The 12,144-nt window shown below is 35.7% G+C and overlaps 1 protein-coding gene across 2 annotated transcripts; it reads left to right on the forward strand.

Annotated features, from left to right (window-relative positions):
• The first annotated feature begins 882 nt into the window (after window positions 1–882).
• On the forward strand, window positions 883–7,440 carry FEZF2 (FEZ family zinc finger 2). 2 transcript variants are annotated; one of them, XM_089682031.1, is made up of 5 exons: window positions 883–1,114; window positions 1,322–2,148; window positions 5,493–5,627; window positions 5,716–5,848; window positions 7,016–7,440. In XM_089682031.1, exons 2-5 carry the CDS (start codon window positions 1,381–1,383, stop codon window positions 7,057–7,059), a joined length of 1,080 nt encoding a protein of 359 aa, XP_089538157.1. In that variant the 5' UTR covers window positions 883–1,114; window positions 1,322–1,380; the 3' UTR covers window positions 7,060–7,440. The 2 variants fall into 2 exon arrangements, with proteins under 2 accessions (XP_089538157.1, XP_089538156.1); XM_089682030.1 differs by having other exon boundaries at window positions 890–1,114; window positions 6,800–7,440.
• Window positions 7,441–12,144: the final 4,704 nt, after the last annotated feature.

Consider the following 12,144-nt stretch of genomic DNA (forward strand, 5'->3'; position numbering starts at 1 on the left):
AAAGAAAGAAAGAAAGAAAAATTATTTTAAGGATAGATAGATAGATAGATAGATAGATAGATAGATAGATAGATAGATAGATAGATAATAGAGAGACAAAAATGAAAGGGTATCATTCTTAATGTCGAAGATACATTTTTATAGCCTTATAGTTACAGTGAGGAAGATATAACAGAATAACTACATTTACAAGTATAAAAGAGAGATAAACTATAATAGGATACTTGGATAGATGGACAGGAAGGAAGGAAGGAAGGAAAGAAAGAAAGAAAGAAAGAAAGAAAGAAAGAAAGAAAGAAAGAAAGAAAGAAAGAAAGAAAGAAAGAAAAAGAAAGAAAGAAAAAGAAAGAAAATAGACGACACATATAAAGAGGTTAGATAGCGCGATATAGAGATGATGGATAGAAAGAAAGAAAGAAAGAAAGAAAGAAAGAAAGAAAGAAAGAAAGAAAGGAATGAGAGATCAGACAGTTAGGTTAGACATGTGATGTCCAATTCCTAGTGGAGTGTTTGCAGGTGATCACAGATGATTTCATTACCATATAATAAATATCATCCACTTCTGCTGTCTCTCTATATAGGTGAGCTGCCATTAGTCCCAGGATAAATGAGTGAGCAGTCCAGCCTTCCAATGAAGGAAGAAGCACCATCCTCATCCTCATCCTCCTTATCATTCAGGAATCTTTTCATAGAGTGAGGGGCTTCAGATCATGGCTGCGGGTCCTCCACATTAAACTTAGTGTGCGGTGAGTTTAATGAGTGAGTGTGTGTGTGTGTGTGTGTGTGTGTGTGTGTGTCTGTGTGTGTGTGTGTGTGTGTGTGTGTGTGTGTGTGTGTCTGTGTGTGTGTGTGTGTGTGTGTGTGTGTGTGTGTGTGTGTGTGTGTGTGTGTCCAGCTCCCCCCTCCCTCATCCATCCATCAGAAGTGGGGGTAGGTAGACTTGTCCTGCCCCGGTGGATGGAACATGTCATTCTTCTCGGAGTGACTGCTGTGACTTCATGTGATGTCAGCAAAGTGTAGAAAGAGCCCGGATCCCACGCTGCTGCTGGAGAAGCTGAGCTGGGAAATGTGACAGGGTGTCGGCAGTGCAGCCCCTCTCATGCTCCTGCTGGAGGTAAGTGGCTGTGTATGGAGGATCCTGGGGCTGCCTGGCTTTTACTAGCAAGGTCTTACCTTAGCCTAGTTGCTGCTTAATGAGCATTAATCTGGTACCCCTGGGTGTCATTGTTCTTTGGGGGGGGGGTTGTTCATTTGAATGTAAATAGGTGACATGACATGAGCAAGTTGCTTATTAAATTGATTTGTGTCTTCTGGAATGCAGAGAAGAGCCGGGTGACTTCCAGTTGGCTGCTGCTGCAGAGGAGCGAGGAGCCCCCAGCCATGGCCAGCTCGGCTACCCTGGAGCCAGTCCTGCCCACCTGCCTGGAAGGGAGAACCGGGGCGTCCAGCACCCCCAAGAGCCTGGCCTTCTCCATAGAGAGGATCATGGCCAAGTCCTCGGAGCCCAAACCTGCCTTCTTCGAGCAGAGCCGAGCGCTGGCCGACGCCGACGCCAAGAAGCTGCTGAACTTGTGCTCCCCCATCCCGTGCATGATCCCCGTGCAGTCCCTGGGCTATGATGTCCACTCCAAGTCCCTACTCAACTACTCGGAGATCTGGAAGAGCACCATGAGGGCCCCAGTCTGCGGCTCCCCCGGCTTGTGCAAACCCAGCTGTGCCATGTGCTGCAAGAACGACCTGACCCTGGGACCGGCTGTGGTGGCCAACAGCAGGGTGATCAAACCTCAGGTCATCAACCAGGCGGTGGGCATGCCAGGCGCTAATGCCCCCCTCTACTACTTCAACTACCTGGACTCTACCTACAGCCCCTCCGACCTCTTCATCCCCTCCAGCGTTCTCAACGCTCAGTCCCAGGCGTCTCTCAGCGCCCACCAGAAACTCTACCTGCTGGAAAACGCCAAACTCTCCGGACTGTCCCCAGAAAAGTTCCCCATGGCCCAGTACCCGCACAAGGAGAGGCTGCCTGGCCAGCTGGACCAGGTGATGAAGGAGAACACTGTGGACAGGAACCCCAAAAGTCACCCCAAACTTGGAGCCAACCCTTTAGATGGCAAGCCCAAAATCTTCACCTGTGAAGTCTGTGGCAAGGTAAGGAGAGCCCAGGGTGTGCCATGGCAGGGCTGCTGCTCTCATCATTTAATATGAAATTATATAAGATACATGACCCTATATATAGAATTATATTTTATCGTTTATCCTAAATTGTACATTTTATCTTACCGCTATTAAGTGATTGATATCTTGTGTGGGTTGTATGGCATTGGGATAATATTTATGGTTTATGTAGTACATTACTAATTATTCTTGATTATTATACATCTATATATAAGGTTTATCTAGAGACCTGGACAGGTAACAGTTTAGAATTGTATATATTATTCTAGTACTATGAGTGTATTTGTAGATCGTACACTAGAACACTATATAGGATTTATATTACTACTTTACTATAGTAGTGTATTTATATAAAGAGTTGTGCTTTCATTTTAGTATTTTATGTACTACTTTAATCGTATATGAGTGTATTTGTAGACTGTACCCTTTATAGAACACTATATAGGATTTATAGTTCTTCTTTGCTATAGTAGTGTATTTATATAAAGAGTTGTGCTTTTATTTAGTATTTTATATACTACTTTACGAGTATATGAGTGTAATTGTAGACTGTACCCTATATAGAATACTTTAATATAGGATTTATAATACTACTTTACTATAGTAGTGTATTTATATAAAGAGTTGTGCTTTTATTTTAGTATTTTCTATACTACTTTAATCGTATATGAGTGTATTTGTAGACTGTATATAGAATACTTTAATATAGGATATATAATACTACCTTACTATAGTAGTGTATTTATATAAAGAGTTGTGCTTTAGTTTGAGTATTTTATATACTACTGTAATCGTATATGAGTGTATTTGTAGACTGTATATAGAATACTTTAATATAGGATTTATAATACTACCTTACTATAGGTGTATTTATATAAAGAGTTGTGCTTTAATTTACTATTTTATATATTACTTTAATCGTATATGAGTGTATTTATAGACTGTACCCTATATAGAATACTTTACAGGATTTATAATATTACTTTACTATAGTAGTGTATTTATATAAAGAGTTGTGCTTTAATTTACTATTTTATATACTACTCTAATAGTATATGAGTGTATTTGTAGACTTTACCCAGTCTAGAACACTTTCATATAGGATTTAAAATACTACTTTACTATAGGAGTGTATTTATAAAAAGAATTGTAGTTTAATTTAGTATTTTATATACTTTACGAGTGCATTTGTAGACTGTACTTTATATAGAACACTTGTAAAATACTACATTGCTATAGAAGCGTAGTTGTATAAATAGTTGTACATAGAGATTCATTTACTACTGATACTACTTTATTAGTATATGAGTATATTTGTAGATCCTATACATTTAATATAGGATTGTAAAATATTACTTTATTATAGAAGTGTAATTATATAAAGGGTTCTAGTTTAATTTAGTATTGTATATACTACTCCCATATTATGAGTAAATTTGCAGATCGTACTCTATATAGAACACTTTAATACAGTATAGGCTTATATAATACTACTTTACAATAAGAGTGTATTTATATGCAGAATTGGAGTTTAATCTAGTATTGCATATACTACTTTAATAGTATGAGTGTATTTGTAGATTGTACTCTGTATAGATATAGAACACTTTAATATAGGATTGTATAATACTACTTTACTATAGGTGAGTATTTATATACATAGCTGTACACAGAGTATACTTTATATACACCTTTGATAGTATATGAGTGTATTTGTAGATCCTACTCTATATAGAAGATTTGAATAAAGGATTGTAAAATACTACTTTACTAAAGGAGTGTATTTGTGTGTAGAGTTGTCGAGTTGAATTTAGTATTGTATACATTACTTTAATACTATATGAGTATATTTGTAGATCGTTTTCTATGTAGAACATTTTATTATAGTATTGTATACCACTTCATTACTATTATAGGAGTGTATTTGTATGTAGAGTTTAATTTAGTTTAATTTATTGCATACACGACTTTAATAGTATATGAGTGTGTTTGTTAATAGTATTCTATGTAGAACAGTTAAGGATTGTATTATATTGCTTTACTACTATAGAAGCGATAGAGTTGTATTTAGTATTGTATATACTACTTTGTTATATACTCTTATTTTTATGCATGACACTTTATATAGAGTATTACTATATAAATGTCTGTATATACTCTTCTATATATTGCAGCATACTACACTATAGTATAATATAATGTAATATAATATATATTATTTTATAATTAAATATAATATTGTATTATACTTTACTATAGGAATACAATTGCATAGTTTGGAATATAGAGCAATATGAATTTGCCTTTTATTACTTTACTTCTAGAAGTATGTTTTATATCCTGTTGTGTACATAACAACAACACAATACAGTATTGTATTATTCCACTTTACTACTATATAGGTGTAGTTGTATATAGTGTTGCATATATAACAGTATAATAGAGTATTGTTTTATCTGATTTATTACAAATTAAGAGTGTCTATGTATTTAGTGTTGTTTTATAGCATTGTAATATACAGCTTTAATAAGTGTGTATTTGCACTGTGTAATATATATATACATATTTATATAATGCTACTTTACACGAGTTAATGTATGGCATTATAGTTATAGAAATAATATTTATTATTGTAAAAATGTTTATTTTAATACTATATATGAAAGTGTGATTGTAAACACACCGCAGATACTAGTCATACATAATGTTACAGTAACATCCTAAAATACAATATAGAGATGCACTTAGTTTAATATATTATAGTTACGTTACATCTCACTACTATAAAATGTATAACATACACGTGTGCTATTATTATCATATAATAATACAATATAAACATCCAGCTGCACTTTTTCTCCCTTACTTTCCAACGAAACTGCTTTTCATTAGTTCAGATAGAGGAAATCTGTAGAATCAGTGGCTGTCAGCCCTTGTGGCACTGCAAGTGTCAGCATTCCTCTGTCATACAGAAGCTCTTGCACTTTGCCAGTTTTAGCAGAGAATCTGAATGATAACATAATTGCAAATAGCTCCCCTACTGAGCTGCAATAATGATTTTCAAATATAGAATGTAATGGTTTCACAGCGTGAAATAAAAGGGACTGTAAGCCTAATAACATAAGCTTATAGAGGTCAGGAAGCCACTTAAAAAAGAAAAAAAAGTTTTATATATATATATTTTATTTTTTTTATTTTTTGCTTTTTTTTTTTTTTTTTTACCTTATTTGTTTTCTAAGGCATGCATGTATTTTAAAATACTGCTCTTAAAACATTTTTACCTACCTTAAGCCTTATTTTAAACTTTCCAATGCCAGGTCTTCAATGCCCATTACAACCTCACCAGGCATATGCCAGTACACACCGGGGCCAGACCATTCGTGTGCAAAGTCTGTGGCAAGGGATTCAGACAGGCCAGCACCCTGTGCAGACACAAGATCATCCACACGCAAGTAATAAGCAGTTACACTCTCAATAATAGCCCTCAAATGATCTCAGCTACACACAAACAACCAATCGTCCCGATTTTTTTTTTTGTAGGAGAAACCTCACAAGTGCAATCAATGTGGCAAAGCGTTTAACAGAAGTTCCACTTTAAACACCCACATCAGAATCCATGCAGGATATAAACCATTTGTGTGTGAATTCTGTGGCAAAGGATTTCACCAAAAAGGTAAGAAAGCTCCCAAATTGACTGACTGTATCCAAATTATGTAGTGTATTTAATATAGGTTTCCATTGTTACATTTAGTTTTTTGTTTAATTTACAGTGCAGTGTATTTTTTTAAAGAATTTATATTTTAGCAATCTTTATATTTTAGCAATATTTTATTTATATTTTATATTTTATTTTATATTTCTATTTAAAATATTTTAGATTTTAGCAATCAATTTTGTTTGGTAATTGCAACTTTGATAAGGTTACAACAAAGTGGTGCAATTTTTCTGAACTTTTCTCCAATGATCACAATCAGCACTGCATGTGAATATGCTATATATGTAATTTTAATATACACGTATATTAAAATATATAAAAATGTATATATGTATATTTAGTTCAAATGTATATTCTATATCAATATTTTATATATATATATATATATATATATATATATATATATATATATATATATCATATACACACACATGTATTGAGATATATATATATATATATATATATATATATATATAAACACACATACATACAAGCACCGTATATACGCATACAGTTCATACACAAACATATATTTATATTTGAATATTTATTTTTTTCTGATTTATATGTAACCCTTCAGCATTCTGGTTCATTACCTTCCACATATTTCACCACCAGTATTAACTACATTAGAAGGGAAAAGGATGTGCCATTTATTTCCTACAATTTTTTTTTCTTCTGCTTTTCTCCGGGTCACAAATTTGACCTTTTTATAATTTTTTAATTTGACAGTTGCCTGTTCAATTAGGTTGATGCAGAGTAAGTTTGACAAGTTTCCAGCGACTTGTGGCTTCAATCCTAATGAAGCTTCCTCCAGGAAAGTGTATTTAAAGGTGCTGGCTGTGAAATTGTAAAAAAACAAAAATCACAATTTTTTATTTTTTTTTTTCATTTTATTTTTCTCTTTAGGGAATTACAAAAATCACAAGCTGACCCACAGTGGAGAGAAGCAATACAAATGCACCATCTGCAACAAGGCTTTTCATCAGATCTATAATTTAACATTTCACATGCACACGCACAATGACAAGAAACCTTTTACTTGTGGGACCTGTGGAAAAGGGTTCTGTAGGAATTTTGACTTAAAGAAACATGTGAGAAAACTTCATGACAATGTTTCCACAGCTTGTTCTATGAAAGACATTTCCAGGACTGCAGTTCAGAGCTAAAGAAATAGAAAACATCAAGGCTCAGCAGATTAAAACACTGTGAAAAAAAAAAAATCTTTCACTTTTTAATGGCTGGATTCTTCACCAAGAGATTTGGCACCAAGCCCCTCCAAGGCACCTCCATGCCGCATGTGACTTTTTCTATTAATTATTTCAATGCTTCAACAGCTCTCATTCAGGTTTGTAAAGTGCAAAAACAAACTTTACACATAAAAATGAACTCTTTAGCTCTTTTTTTTTAATATTATGGTTTAACCTCTATTTTAAAAGGAAATGAAAAAAAATGTCAGATGGGCTTTATACCTTTGTGTAAATTAAGAATCTAATGTACAGTGGAATAATGAATGGATTATATGACAATAAAATGGCATTAGAGAGTAATATTGCTAATATCTTTAGACATGGTTAAAAGAGAGATCATGGTGGCTAGTATATTTTATATGGTTTGGGTTTATGGAGTTTAATTTATTTTATTATGTAACATTTTTTATTTGAAGTGATTTTGCCACGAATGAATATTTTAATTATATTTTATGTGACTCTACAGTTTTGTTTGGAAATGTGTTTGCAAGAATGGATAGATAGATAGATAGATAGATAGATAGAAAGAATATAGATAGATAGATAAATAGATAGATAGATAGATAGATAGATAGACAGATAGAATACATAGAAATTAAGAAGATGTGGAAGATGGGTAGATGGAAGGAGAAAGATAGATAGATAGATAGATAGATAGATAGATAGATAGATAGATAGATAGATAGATAGATTTGAGGAAAATTGTAAATATATCTACATAGACAAGAGAGAGGGAGAAATAGGGGATAGCCAGTCAGAGAAGAGATAGATAGATAGATAGATAGATAGATAGATAGATAGATAGATAGATAGATAGATAGAGACAGATAGATATGAGTGAGAGGTAAAAGATGGGTAGAGAGAGAGAAGAAGCAAGAGAGAGAGGAGAGAGGGAGAGAGAAAAAGAAAGAAAGAAAGAGTTTAGATAGAGTGATATAGAGATGGAGAGAGAGAAAGAAAGGAAGAAAGAAAGAAAGAAAGAGTTTAGATAGATTGATATAGAGGAAGAAAGAAAGAAAGAAAGAAATGGTAATAGGTAGATGGCTAGACATATAAAAGGGAGTTGTTACAATGCTATAGACCAGACAGACAGTCAGATAAACGTCTATCCATATGTTACAGGAGGTACCACTGTAAATCTTTTCAGAACAATATTGACCAGTTTGGCCATAGGTGTTAAATTAACTGTAAAACCTTCCTCCTATTTCTGGCCTGTTATTATGAAATACAAATTCACCACAAAACAGTGCAACCCCCCCCCCTCCCCCATGTTAATTGCTTATTTAATGACAAAGAGCCTAATATCAGGGACAGTCACAGTCCTTTAATTACGCTGTATTAGAGTCACTTGTACAAGGGCTATCTTCCTCTACTTCTCACTTTCCACCCTTGTGAAGAAGCTGGTCCCACCTTCATCTTACTTTCCTGATAATGACTTAAATGAAGAGCAAAAACAGAGAAAGAGGCTTCAGGGACCCCATCCAATCATCCCTATTAGAAAATGGGGTCGCATTAACCCTTTAAGCACTACAACAATGATTATCGGCCCTTGAGTTGCTGTGGTTGGGACTCTCACTCCCCCCCCCTCTTCCTTCTCTTTAGATGCAATGCTATTCATTCCCATCACGTATCTGTATAGCATTTTATTGCTGTTAATAAAGAGCAGGAATGAGACGGATGGGCCGGTTCGTGCTGCTCACAACAAGTTTACCAATAATAGGAAAATTAGCGCTACGTAAATTGCCTCCCGCGAGTACTAAGCGACGGGGAATCGCTTCTGTAATCTAACTGAGCAGCTGGAAGCTGAGTAGGCCTTATAGGCACCAATGGCATTTAATGGAGCAAAGTGAGGGCTAGCAGGTGAGGTTAAATGTGTCAGGGCCCCTCTCTCCGCTCTATGCCAGGCAAGCTAGGATTCTGAGTATTTTTTATTTTGTTTAATAGCAATCACAGTTGCTTTTTTATGGATATTACCTCCTACGCTTTTGCAAGACATCAAGCCAATCTGTAAAAAATGCAGGGGCAGCGCGAGATCATTTGCAATGTGTATGAGATGGCAGGAGTGTGACTAGCCGGTACATCTATTAATTAGACAGCTGATTGGTAAAATGAATGGCTGCAGAGCCCTTTTTAGCTCCATACGGCTCCTCATAACAGCCCAGGATTAGGAGTATGCAAAAGCCACAATTAGATTTTTAAATGGTTTGCCTGCTAAAAATTGATATTTTCATTTTTGTTTTTTTTTTATTAGATATCAGAGAACTGAAGCAACAAATAACTTTACTTTGGGCCTTCGTTATTTAGATCTTGTTCCCGAGGACTGTGCTTTTGATTCACAAAGAAATCATCAGCCAAGATATGTATTTGGTCCTGATGTGAACAAAAGGGTTTCAGGAGTGAGAACTGAACAGATTGATGTTAGTGGTGTGATAAATAGCAGGAAAAATTAGGTTCAGAATTGGGTATAACGTATGGGTAACAGGGCTGAGCCAAGGGGTAGGCAGAAGAGGAGGCTGCCTAAGGCGCTTTAGCAGGACGGGGCACAAAGAGGGCTAGACCTGCAACCTATACTACTGAACAGAGATGAGTTTGAATTTGGCTTGTTCAAACCCATGTTCTGCCAAAACTGATAGTAAGCTGTCAGTGCCCGGTCAATCAGCTGCGGATGAGGCATTTTGCAACCCGCAGCTGCATGACACAAAGGGACGGAGATACTCAGGACATCACTGACCTGATATGGCCACATGGCCACCACTTCCATCCAAGTTCAGACCAAACCCAAGCTCACCCCTTCTTCTGAAGTAGTTCTCTGCTAATGGGGGGGGGGGCACGCTTTGGTCTTTTTGCCTTAGGTGCCATTGAACCTTTTCCCCGCACTGATGTGTAAACCCAATCACAAATATCTCATATAAGATTTAACATCTTAAAGTTATTTCAACAGCAATGTTCGATATTTATAGGTCAACTGCTTTCACTAAAATAATACCTGTCATGAAGGTCCTTGTACTACAGACCCTATCATTGGGTGACAACTCTCTGTCCCTGTCTCCTAATTGTGCTTCCGTGTTGTCACATTAAGTAGCTCTTTAACCACACATTAAGGGCATGGTGGGAAGTAGGAAGGCGTTAGGAGTTCAGCAGCCCTGAGATGCAACAACGGATGAAAAATGGGAAAACAAATATTTGATAAAAAATAAAAATATTTTTAGTTTGGATCAATAGGGCTCATGTCATTGGGCATTGTCTTCCTGTATTCATAACGCACGTCACATGTAAGTCAGCAAAATCTTATTGACCAATATTGGGCAGTACACATGGCAGTTCAGAGGCTTTATTAGATTGTTGCTTTGCATTGTGTTTCTTTGGATGTATTACAGTATAGATTTTAAAGGGGGCCCCATGCAAAAAAAAAATGTGGGGTGCCCCTGAAACCATACCAGACCCTTATCCAGGCATGCAACTTTGTTGGCCAGAAAAGTGAGGCACATCAAGCATGTGCCCCCTCTCTTGAACCATACCAGACCACCTGCCCTCAACATGGGGAGGGTACATATTGGAATCTGGGAGCCCCCTTTAAAATAAAGAGGCCCCCAGATATCCGCCGCATCCCCACTACATAAATGAGTCCATACAATTGGCCAAAATTTGAGCCGTGGGTGGTCCTGCCAACACCATCCAGCTCAACTAAAATGTTCAGGTGGAAAAATGTTGGCTGAACATTGACTGCAGCCAATCCAATGGAGGCACTATTCAGGTATTCTGACAACCATGAGATACAAGAAGGGTGTGACTAAGCACTACTTGGGTATTCTGACAGCCATAAGATAAACACTGGGTGCTTGTGGGTGCGGGTCCCTGAACGTGAGTTTGGGGACCCTCACCTGCATGTCACATTGGGACACAGCGGCCATGTTCCTACAGCCATATGTCCCAACAGACAACAATAAGACGCAGAGACAGAGACGCAAGCAACACCTGTGCATCCCCTTGCTGGTAAAAGATGGTTCTGCACCAGGCATGCAGCTAATTGCCCCATGTGAACTAAGGGCCTATGGGCCACTGAAATTGTCACTGGGCACACTAGCTCTGGTTCAGCAGCACTCCATAAAACAGGAACTACTCTCGAACAAATAAAGGACCCAGAGTTTAGAATTCACATGCATACAATCCAACCAAACATCCAAGGAAATTTAATGAGAAAACTAATTCATAGCAGAATAAAGCCAATGCATTTTGGGGGCCAAACACACTCCCCCTTCATCAGGGCTTAACTATATTGACTGTGCATAAATGGACCAAATAGTAGTGAGTGAGTAGATACCCACATGGCAAAAAATATATATTTGAAATACTACCCGTATGCTACCCGTGGCTGGGTATATTTCAATATATATATATATATATATATATATATATATATATATATATATATATATATACTGTATGTTGAAATAAGTTTTTATTAAAGAGTATATGAAAAATATTTTTAAAACTACATTTTCAAATATACTGTATGTCTTTAAAAATACAAATCTACATTTTTGGAATGCATTTACAAATATATGTAAAAAATATATGTTAAAATGACTTTGTTATATGTTAAAAAAAATCTGAAGAATATATTTAAAAAAACATTTTTAAAACAATATTTCATAGATTTTGTAATATATAAAAAATGCATTTCAACATACAGTATATATATATATATATATATATATATATATATATATATATATATTTTTTTTTTAAATATATTTTGAATTATATTGAACATGGCCAAAATTGTAGTATTTAAAATATATGTCATTATATTTGGGAAGAATATTTTTTAAATATATTTCAAATTTAGGTGTCCGTTTATAAACCAGCGGTAAATGATCGCTGCTCAGTTCTCCGGCATTCTCGGAGAACACAGTTCTCTGAATGCCTTTTATGAAGCGGTGTAGATCAGTTCTCTGAATGAAGGGAGACCGATCTACAAACGCTGGAAAATGGCTGCTTTTA

Source organism: Staurois parvus, unplaced genomic scaffold, assembly GCF_062004578.1.
Source record: "Staurois parvus isolate SC_StPar_1 unplaced genomic scaffold, SC_StPar_1.0 ptg000283l, whole genome shotgun sequence".
Taxonomy (NCBI): Eukaryota; Metazoa; Chordata; class Amphibia; order Anura; family Ranidae; genus Staurois; species Staurois parvus.